The sequence below is a fragment of the Parambassis ranga genome, chromosome 7, assembly GCF_900634625.1.
Source record: "Parambassis ranga chromosome 7, fParRan2.1, whole genome shotgun sequence".
Classification (NCBI taxonomy): Eukaryota; Metazoa; Chordata; class Actinopteri; family Ambassidae; genus Parambassis; species Parambassis ranga.
In genome coordinates, this window is record NC_041028.1 from 12902829 (window position 1) to 12913626 (window position 10798).

The 10798-nt window shown below is 39.8% G+C and overlaps 3 protein-coding genes across 4 annotated transcripts; all 3 read left to right on the forward strand.

Annotated features, from left to right (window-relative positions):
- Nucleotides 1–196: 196 nt before the first annotated feature.
- Nucleotides 197–2413, forward strand: LOC114438867 (rho GTPase-activating protein 11B-like). Of its 2 annotated transcripts, none has more exons than XM_028410486.1 (8): nt 197–404; nt 478–574; nt 773–1029; nt 1356–1507; nt 1583–1690; nt 1778–1945; nt 2035–2125; nt 2222–2413. In XM_028410486.1, exons 1-8 carry the CDS (start codon nt 229–231, stop codon nt 2292–2294), a joined length of 1122 nt encoding a protein of 373 aa, XP_028266287.1. In that variant the 5' UTR covers nt 197–228; the 3' UTR covers nt 2295–2413. The 2 variants fall into 2 exon arrangements, with proteins under 2 accessions (XP_028266287.1, XP_028266288.1); XM_028410487.1 differs by having other exon boundaries at nt 2048–2125; nt 2222–2324.
- A 177-nt stretch (nt 2414–2590) lies between these two features.
- On the forward strand, nt 2591–5026 carry mad2l2 (mitotic arrest deficient 2 like 2). Its single transcript, XM_028410007.1, has 8 exons — nt 2591–2932; nt 3131–3249; nt 3337–3408; nt 3483–3583; nt 3670–3764; nt 3988–4061; nt 4141–4233; nt 4336–5026. The coding sequence occupies exons 1-8, from the start codon at nt 2893–2895 to the stop codon at nt 4372–4374; spliced, it is 633 nt and encodes a 210-aa protein (XP_028265808.1). The 5' UTR covers nt 2591–2892; the 3' UTR covers nt 4375–5026.
- A 500-nt stretch (nt 5027–5526) lies between these two features.
- Nucleotides 5527–7808, forward strand: tmem82 (transmembrane protein 82). Its single transcript, XM_028410991.1, has 6 exons — nt 5527–5799; nt 5878–5947; nt 6071–6260; nt 6437–6851; nt 7003–7190; nt 7578–7808. Exons 1-6 carry the CDS (start codon nt 5706–5708, stop codon nt 7650–7652), a joined length of 1032 nt encoding a protein of 343 aa, XP_028266792.1. The 5' UTR covers nt 5527–5705; the 3' UTR covers nt 7653–7808.
- Nucleotides 7809–10798: the final 2990 nt, after the last annotated feature.

Genomic DNA, 10798 nt, shown 5'->3' on the forward strand with positions numbered 1-10798 from the left:
TGTTGGCCAGATGTGAAAATATGACGCGTGCAACCGAAAAAAATATATGTGTTTTGTAATCTGGAGCCTCATTTCTACCATCTTCTCTGTTAAGCCTGAACACACCACTTCTTCCGTTGCTGTGTCACAGGTGATACAGATGAGCATAATAAGCCCCCCTCCTTTGTTTAGTAGTGATTACCTTACAGAGATTGTGGTGACACAGTGACACAGTGACAGGCTGGAATAATGAAGCTTGCAGACAGCAATGTGATTCGATTTCACCTCCAAGTCCTTTATGGGATATCTGTGAGGAGATCTGAGAGGAAAAAGGAGATGCCATTCAACAGAGGTTCAAAGACCTTTGGTGTTCCTCTGGAGAATCTGGCCCGCCGATACATACCTGAGTTTGGACTTGTACCCTGGTAAGTCAAAAGCTTTTGACATTTTGGACATAACTTTGTCCGATGAATGATAGCATAATGATTTGTCTGTCAGCTTTTTGGTGGAGGCTTGTTCATTTCTTCTGGACCATGCTGGGACTGTGGGCCTGTTCAGAAAGCCAGGCTCTCTTCCTCGCATTAGGACACTCAGGGTAAGACCTTTAATGCACATCATCTGGTGAGTAAACATTGGTCTTTATCGGTCCATCTGTCCACAGTTTAGGTACTGTGGCTCTGTTCAGTTTTCAGTGTAGCTGCCATAAGTCTTCATATTCATATGAGCTATGAAACATGTGGGTCATCTGTGTAATGCTGACATGAATCCTCTCTGTGTCCATGTCATGAATCAGTCCAAGCTGAATCGTGGAGATGGGTGTCTGTCCTCGGCCCTCCCCTACGACGTGGCCACTCTCATCAAACAGTTCTGCAGGGAGCTGCCAGAGTCTCTGTTCCCTTCTGAGCTCCATGTGGCTCTGCTTAAAGCTCAGGCCATGTCCAGCCTGCAGGACAGGACTGCAGCCCTGCAGCTGCTGTCCTGTCTGCTGCCTGCCAGGGAAGCATCTTGTCTGCACTACCTGTTTGACTTCCTGTCCAAAGTCTCTCAGAGGTATGAAAGAATACACTGTGGGGACAATTAACTAAAAATAAATCATTGAATTATTGCATTTTTCATGAGGTTGCCACTGAAGTAGACCAAAATCAACCACAAATATTTAAATTAATTAATTTAATTTGCCATTAAATGAATAAAATATTGGAACAAATGTTGGCAACATTGTTATGGTGTGTATTTTCTACAGCAAGCCTGTGGTAGAAAATTAAACTATACGACAAATTACAGTAGTTTTTCTCTATGCAGGGTAAACATTAAAATCACCCGATGGTTGTGTTGTACACATGTGGTTTTGAGTGCTTCTCTCTTTATTCTTTCAGATGCACTGAGAACTTAATGACCAGTTCCAACCTCGCCACAGTTTTTGCTCCATGTCTCTTGCCACCTCCAAACAAGACAGAAATGACAGAAGGACGACTTAAATTACGAGTTCTCGTCATTCAAACATTTATTGAAAATCCTCGACTCTTTGGTAGTATGCAACCTGTTCAACATCAACACGTTTTTTAAAAGAAATGTTTATCTAACCTTCACAACATTTCTTTAGGTGTGATTCCTAAAACCGTAAAGGACGGTGTGGAGTTTCTAGTGAATTTTCATTTTCTTAAAGACGTTTGCTTTAAGAAAAGAAACGGAAAGAGAAACAGTTTCAAAGGTAAAATGACACAAAGGACATTCAATAAGTCAGTTTCTGTGCAAATTGTGTTCAAATCAATACGTGTGTTCTTGACCTCCTTTACAGCCATTCGCTCTGTGAAGACAATTCCCTGGATACAGGGAAGGCCAAAGGCGAGACTCCCTGAGGAGAACCAGCCATCCTTATCAGAAGACAAGCCAAAGCTGAGGAGAAGCAATGGCTTGGAGTCCTTCCCCAACATCCTGCTGTTCAGGACCTTCATGACCTCTGCAGGTAAATAAACTGTTAAAAAAGAAACAAGCTGCAGTGAATTAAAGTGACCTGTTTGGTGCAGAATGTAATAATACTAAAATTGATTCCAGATAAAAATTACAGGCCTGAAGCAGCTTTGCTGGATGGTTTTAATCTGGCTGAGAAAGAGTCAGACCAGACGCCACAAGAAAAAATAAAAAGGTAAAATATGACATTTTTTTACATGAGATTGCAACATCAGTTAAAAGAAACATATTAGCTATAAATTGATTGCTATAAATTGTAAAATTGTTTCAGAGGACGCTGCACAGATGGCTCTGCTGTGGGGAAACTGCAGCTCACTCTATGGAGAAGACACTCTTCTTTATGAAGGATCAAATATTGTTGATTGCACAGCCTTTTATGATCATGTAATTTCTAAAAAAAATGGCTTATAGCTATATTTTAACATCACCAATCAATGTATTTATTTGACTATTTATTTCACAAGAGACCTTTTATTTAAATAAAACATTTCCATACCAAGGGTATACAAAAATGATGCTGTGTAATAGCTTAAATGAATTAAAGCCTATTTGTGGCACAAAATGCCCGAAAATTGTGAAATTGTCAGCATATTACACCACAAAAAAGAAACCCTGTTATTCTTACACAAAATAGGGGAACGTCATCAGCAGCGGACGGCACAACAATCTTGTAAACATCCAGTGACGTCAGTTATACGCGACTTAGTTTCGTCTAGCAAGCAGAGGAAAAGCCGCGTATCTGGTCTTATATATTTTTTTAGATTCACATTGAAGTAGACTCGCCTGTAAAAAATCATATAGCGGATATTTTACTTTATTGTGAACTCGTGTCGGACTATAAAAGATGTAGTTAAAAGGGACCAAGATACGCAGGTAGTCATCAACATTAGCTAGCTGCAGAAAGAATTTGTCGTTTGCTACATTTGTACTGTTAAATAAAACATGACAACTCTAACAAGACAAGACCTCAACTTTGGACAAGGTAAGGTGACCGAACCTTTCAATTGCATGCTATATTTCACGGGCTATGATCCCAAAAAACTGTTTGAAATGTTAACATGTATAAACCACGTGCTCAGTTATAAAATGGGAATAGCTTCACAATAATTGATGACCCAATACTACGGTACTGTGTATTTGGAATATTGATTGACCATGTTATTCAACTCTTCTCTTACAGTGGTTGCTGACATCTTGTGCGAGTTCCTTGAGGTTGCTATTCATCTCATTTTGTATGTCCGTGAAGTTTATCCATCTGGGATATTTCAGAAGAGAAAGAAATACAATGTCCCTGTACAGGTACAGATGAAGTTGTTTAATTATTACAGTTCATAGCAGGCAGCTATCTAACAATGGTCTTCCATGTTTGATGGGTTGTGTTTTCAGATGTCATGTCACCCAGAACTAAATCAGTACATTCAAGACACGCTGCATTGTGTGAAGCCACTCATTGAAAAGGTAAGATGTTTATAGGGAAAGTGTCAATTAACATTTGCCTGTTCACTCTGCTCATGTCTTCTTTCTTCTCCTAGAATGATGCAGAGAAGGTCGTGGTGGTCATCATGGATAAAGAGCATCATCCTGTAGAGAGATTTGTGTTTGAGATGTCACAGCCTCCACTGCTTTCTATCAGGTTTCTCATCTTTAATAACTACAAAAAGCATGTTGTATATAGTAATACACTTCGACATTAACTGTGGGGTTTGTTGTCACACACAGCTCAGACACGTTGCTGTCACATGTGGAGCAGCTGCTGAGGGCGTTTATATTGAAGATCAGTGTGTGCGATGCAGTTTTAAATAACAATCCACCAGGTAACATCACAGATACTGACAGATCATTGTCTCTGGTTTTTAAGACCTTTTTCATTGCCAGTGAGTTCTTGAAAAATATGAGGACACCTAAATCATTCAATTATGGCATATTACATTTTGTTGAAAATATTTCAGTGTACATAAATCTATTTATTAAGCCTCATAGTATTTGTGGGATTCTTCTGCATCACAGGCATTTATCTATGCCTCTTTTTTGTCATAGGGTGTTCTTTTACAGTCCTGGTACATACCAGAGATGCTGCTACACGTAACATGGAAAAGATTCAAGTCATCAAGGTGATATGCACTAATACAGCAGCCTCTATTGCAATCAGCTTCAAAGATGGAACCATTATTCATGCTTTCACCTCCTCAGGATTTTCCGTGGATTGTCGCTGATGAGCAGGAAGTCCATATGCAGGAGCCTCGACTCATTCCACTCAAGACTATGACATCTGACATTGTAAAAGTGAGCAAGGAGATTCCAATCATTAATCATTTTTTCAACTACATTAATGTCAAAATTCAGATGTATCTTTTTCCTATTATTGATATGTATTTGTTTTTACAGATGCAGCTCTATGTGGAAGAGAGAGCCCAGAAAACGTAGCTCCACACTTTGCAGAAGTGATTTAAACTGCTGCAAGGGCTAATCTGGGACAAAAAGACTAATAAGCAGGATATTTTACCCTGTTGGAGATGAATCAATAGTCATCACATGAGAGATGCATTCATGTTGCTGATGGTGATGAGGTTCAACAAATGTATTTAAAATTCATCAACCACCTGTCTGCTTTAGACTGTTGATTGTATTCCATGATACTTTATAAATATGGTCCTTTTTGCATTTACTTGAACAGTCTTATATTGTCTTAAATGTTGGTGTTTAATCTCTTTCTGTTAGAGAGCCCATAGAAGGTCACAATAACTTCTGGCTTTCAACAATGTTTAAAATGTATTCCTTGGGTGATGGAACACCACTACCTAGTTGCAAGTACAGTGAGAATCCTAACACCCTCAGCTGGGTCTGTGAGGCACAAGTCTGTTCCACTGCAAAGAAAACTAGAGGAAGCTCTATGACGTCTGATGAAACAGTAGACACTGTGACTACAGTCACACTTGTAATGTGTGAAAAATTCTACATGCAGCAGTTGGGGTTTTGAGTCTTGCTGGTAACCAGTTTCTACTTATTTCTCTGCATGTCAAAGTCATAAAATATGTGAGAGAATATTACATTATAATAAATGTTTTTTTAACCACCAGTTGTAGAAATTTGAGTCTTTATGTGCTGTAAAGCAAGATAGTAAGAGGGACATGGTAAGTATGGGTGTTGACGTGTAGTGGATATACTACGCATTTAAAAATATGATATCAGTACTTAAATACACATCATAAAGCACTTTGCCATTTTGCATATTGTGGTAAATTTGGCACTCATTACTTGGTTATGCTTAATACTTTTGGCACTGTAGTTCTTTCTTAACTGGTCCTATGCTTAACTTATGACGACATAATGGTAATGAAAATGATGTAGAATGTGTTTTTTGTGCTATGCAAACATTGCTTGATTTTTCACAAGGATCCTTTCCTTGTCAGAACAATGTAGTACCTATGCCAGCAGGCCAAAAAAAGACTAATGCCTGCCTCTATAGGGAGAGTGTAAAGTCTTTCTTGTGGCGCAATATCTCCCATTATCTTGTTATGACTCAGACCACTGAGGGCCTCTACTCCACTGACATCCAAATGAACTTTGGTACAGGAACTCTGAACAGGCTTTTGGACGAGTGAAGCTTGAGCAACAGAAATAAAGAGCAGCGCTGAGCAGACACTGCATAAAAACTGGGTCACGGGTGTGCGATGACTTAAAATACTTGGAACTGAAAGTGTTGACCTGTGACAGTCAAGCTGAACATTTTCTTGCGTCAAAGGTAGATCTATACTATGTTTTCCTTTATCACGTCATTCCTTCCCACTTCCTACTTCCTACCAGAATGGCTGACTCCAGATACAAGTCCGGTGGATAGCTTTCTGCAAGGTGAGCCCTCATCTTTTAATTTTCTCTGGCTGACTGTACAAACATGTGTTATAATGATTCTGTTATTGACCTGCACAGGGCTGGTGGGGGCATGTGGGATATCTGTGCTGTGCTCCCTGTTGAGAGTTCATTTGTTGTTAGAGGAGAGGTGAGATTCACTTAGTGTTGGCATCCTCTCTTGTTTTCACAGTTCTTTTATCTTGTCGTTCAGATTCTTTAAGGTTTATTCTTATGCAGTTAATCGGTTGGAACTTTTTTCTGCTTCTTACAGTTCAAGTGAAAAAAATGAGACTCAAAGTGAGAAGACAACCAGTCAAAGAAGGACCAAACATGGACTGACTGGGATGCTCCACTTTCTCATAGTTACTGGGATACTATCCATAGTGGGCTCCCGTGTGGCTGCACTGGTGGTACTGGAGTTTTGTCTTCGAGCTGTGTCTGGATGGGTTACAGCTGGACCTGTAAGAATCCAATCATGTGATAAAAATATGCCTGATGCTATCAACGGATATTCCTTGTGGGTTGCTCATTTTCCAGATGTTATTGTGTCATGATGACTCCTAGAATCATTACAAACAGCTCACCGTGTGCTTTGATTCAACCATCACTTCTATTCATGTGCTCCTTCATTCTACAGGAGTCCAGGAAATTTCTGCAGCAGCTGTTAGTACAAAGCCAGTTCTGTCTCGGTTGTGCAATAAGCTGCAGTTTACACTTCCTCCATGAGGGGGCGTCCCAACGCTGGCTTTGTCTACTCCTGGCAGCATCCCTCAGCTGGGTTTTGGCTCGGCATGCCACAAGCCTGCTGCACCATGTTGTGGCTCTGTACAAACTCCACAGCTCACAGCGCTACTGCGGCATCTGCATCAGCCTCCTCACATCGGGCCACAGCCTGCTGCCACTGCTGTGCAGGATGATGGTTATTACCTTCTCTGTGGCTGTGCTGGCTGCTGTATCTATCATCAACCAGCACTTTCTCTCTGCTACAGAAGCCCTTAGGTTTTGGACACCACTGTCTATCTGCTACACTCTGTTGGTGGTGTACATGCAGGGTGAGAGGCATGCGAAAACAAAACAAATGTGTCATATTTTGAGGTGCAAACACATCAGACATGATGCCCTTTTCTGGCCTTATCTGATCATTAGAGCAGCAGTGACATTTTAGGACTGTTTAAATTTAACTCTGTCGTCTTTATTCTGCAGAGGAACAGCATCGTCTGCCTAAGAGCCAGGTTGTCCTTAACACAGTTGTGGTGCGTCTCGGGGGTTTAATGGTCCTGATGCTGACTGTTGGACGTTGGGCTGACGTGCTTCACATCCTAATATGTTTCCTGGGAGAGGCCAGCTGTCTAATCCCCACTATGGATCTGCTGGATGCAGCATCCTCACAGGTCAGCGAGTCTCCCTAGAAGCACTCTAGGCCCATTGAGACCCAAAAACTGGGGCAGAATATCAATGCTTTCATTAGACTGGCTCCCAAGATGAGACTGAACTTCTCAAACTTGTGTCCCAGGCGAAGAAGGTTTAAAGACCCCCAAGACAGATTCAGGTCAGAGTAATCTCTGACTCAGAATACTGAGCCTACTTTTCTTTCTGCTGAGAGTTTCAACTGAACTGTTATTTCAGCTGAGACAGAGCAAACAGCTCTAATATATGTTGACCTTAAAAGTCAGTTGGATATAGGAGCAGTGTCAATATATATTCAGTCTCTATACTCTATACTGTCTCAGTTACAGCTTTTATCATTAATTCCCTTTCATCTATCATGTTTCTTGTAGGAAGAAGAGGATTACACAGACTATGTAAAAAGAGAGCGTCTACACAAACCACAAGAGAAGGGGCACGAGAGATAGAATATCAACAATTATTTCTTGCACTGTTATGCCATTTAATTTCTAAACAAATTTAATGTATATTCTATTTTTGAGAGACGGCCCTTAGAAAATGGTTCTAGTTATTGGAACTGAATTTAATAAAACATAAGAGGCTTGTTAGTCTGTGGAATCTAATTTAAATGTAATTGTACTTCCATTTCCTGGTTTATTAGCACTAATTATTTAAAATATGATGTAAAATAGGATGGATTCACTGTCCCACACATTTACCTCTTCAACAAATGAAGGTCAAAATAAGGGAGGTGTTATAGCCTTATTCTAATCATAACAAATGTTTTTTTTTCACAATGAAAGCAAATATTCACAACTACATACATTTAATTTCCTTTTATTTTGTTGTCACATTTAAAGGCCCAAATAACAAAGAAAAGCCAGGCTATATTTAACATGAAGTGAACCTTAATTTGTGCACTGGTGCACAGTCATGTTGGAACAGGAAGGGGCCATCCCCAAACTGTTCCCACAAAGTTGGCAGCATGGAATTCTCCGAATTCTCCAAAATCTCTTGGTATGCTGAAGCATTCAGAGTTCCTTTCACTGGAACTAAGGGGCCAAGCCCAACTCCTGAAAAACAACCCCACACTACAATCTCCTCTCCACCAAACTTCACACTTGGCACAATGCAGTCTGACAAGTACCATTCTCCCGACAACCGCCAAATCTCAGCCATGAGATTTCCAGATGGAGAAGCGTGATTTGTCACTCCAGAGAACGCGTCCCCACTGCTCTGAGTCCAGTGGTGACTCTGCAGAACGTTGGCAATCTCTTTGCACTATGCGCCTCAGCATCCTCTGACCCCTGCTCAGTCATTTTACGTGGCCTACCACTGTGTGGCTGAGTTGCTGTCATTCCCAATCTGACTATGGAATCCTTAATAATGAGGGAATTTCACGACTGGACTTGTTGCACTGGCAGCATCCTATTACAGCATCACGCTGGAATTCACTGAGCTCCTGAGAGCGGCCCATATTCTTTAACAAACATTTGTAGAAGTCTACATGCCTGGGTGCTTTGATTTTATACCTGTGGCTATGGAAGTGATTGAAACACCTGTGTATAATCTTACACTGTGGTTCTATAGCAAAACAAATTAGTCAAACGGACATAATAAATGAATACAATTTCCCCATTGTGGGACTAAAGGTTTCTTAATCTTAATACATGGTAGGTTAATACAACTGATAATATGACTCACATTGCCTCCATATTTAACTTAGGCAGCAGGTAGTACTGTATTTGAATCATATTATCAATTTTCACATACAGGCATGATGCTGTTTTGCCTTTAAAGGCAGACTGCTTAAAAATGAAAAGCCAAAATGGCTGACGACAGCATTTAAGTCACACAAAATGGCGTTAGACAAAGAAAAGGCCACGTTACCCCACCTTCTCTGGGACTAATAGGGAACATATAAAACTGAATGTTTCTATGTATTTATGTAAGGCGATTTTTTTTTCAAGACACCTTTTATGCGACATTACGTAATTGCCCAACATAAAAGCCTGACACTTTGTTATAATTTATCAGCTCCCGTACACACAAGGAATTTAATCCACATTTTGACGCCGGGATTTTGCCCAATAGATGTGTCTACTTTGACAGAAATACTCCATCAGGGGTCTTTTCCTCCCCAATCCGTGTCAAAAATTACACATTAGCCTGACGGTCCAGTTTCCTCGATAATAATCCAGGTGTGAAAATCACAGAAGGAAATTTAGCTTTGGTGTCTAGTCGCTCCTCTACAACAATAAATTGTACTCCCATAGGTTTAGGAGACTTTTAATGGAATAAAACTCCACATCAGGACGCTCTCGGCAGACATGGAGACCGTGCTTCTTCACGGTGGGACTGTGGTTGTTGGTTGTACCTCCTCCGGAGACTTCCAGAAAGTTCTGTCTGCCTCTGAGAGGCATACGACACGCATGCGCACAGCAGGATTGTGTGTTACCGCATTTTAGCGCATGCGTACTTACTATGTGCTTTATTTAGTAACAAAAGCAGTGATGTTGACTGAAGTTACAGAGCTTTTCTACACCAAATCAATGTAATAATCGTGTTCTATTACCGCACGCAGCATTTTATTCAAGTGTTTGCAGTGAAGTTGTCCAACAAAAAATTATATTGCTTATTTTATTTTTTTTGTTTGTTGCAGCTCTTCACTTGGTTTAACATGCACATAACAGATTTTGCATGTAGTTTTTATTATTATGTACTACAACTGAGCACAAGCCATTTTTCTTCACCCAACTAAAAAAAGTCACCCATAAGTAGCTCAATTCCTATATAGATTACTTCTTTGACAGATATATTCTTACACTGCACTTTTTAAAACATGCCTGCATGCATGATATGTGTTGTTATGTGTTGTAACACAAACTATACTGTGCATTGACATATTTGCATGTACTGTACATAATCACTCTGTCTGTCAGTATACATAGGTACTATTTATATACATGTTTTTTTTACTGCTGTTTCCAAAGGCTAACAACTATACTGGTTGCTAAAACCTGAATAAAAACAACACATTACAAGGATACTACAGTTTGCATTTTAAAATATCTTGCAAATCTTTATCTCTTTTGAAAAGTGTTATATAATGATGAACAGCTGTACTATAAGCTGAGTACAAATTAAAAACACCTTTAAGATGTCAATGACAAAGCCTTTGAGATGCATGAATTTACTGTTTTATTTACCTGTTGTCAGCACTTACCACTAATGCCCTGTTGGACTTTTGGATACAGGCTGGGCTGTTTCATGTTGATCATTAACTCAAAGCAGAGCAAAGTTAGGGTCAAAGTTCTTGACTTAATAGCTCCCTCTACATTTTGTTGTAGTTGTACATTACTCAAGGCTGTATTTGTCCTGGATGCAAAAGGCAAACAACACAATTACACAAGTGTAAAGCAGAATCAGACAAATTTTACTTAACCCCAAGTAACAGGTCAGCTGTCACACATGTAGGTAACAGACTATTGGTGAAAAGTTAAAGTGCAGAAATATGGATTCAATTCTAGATTTATTGACTATTTCAATTTGTTAAAAACAATTTTAAACATGCTTGCATTGCCCTGAGGCTGGTCACATGCTCATATCATCA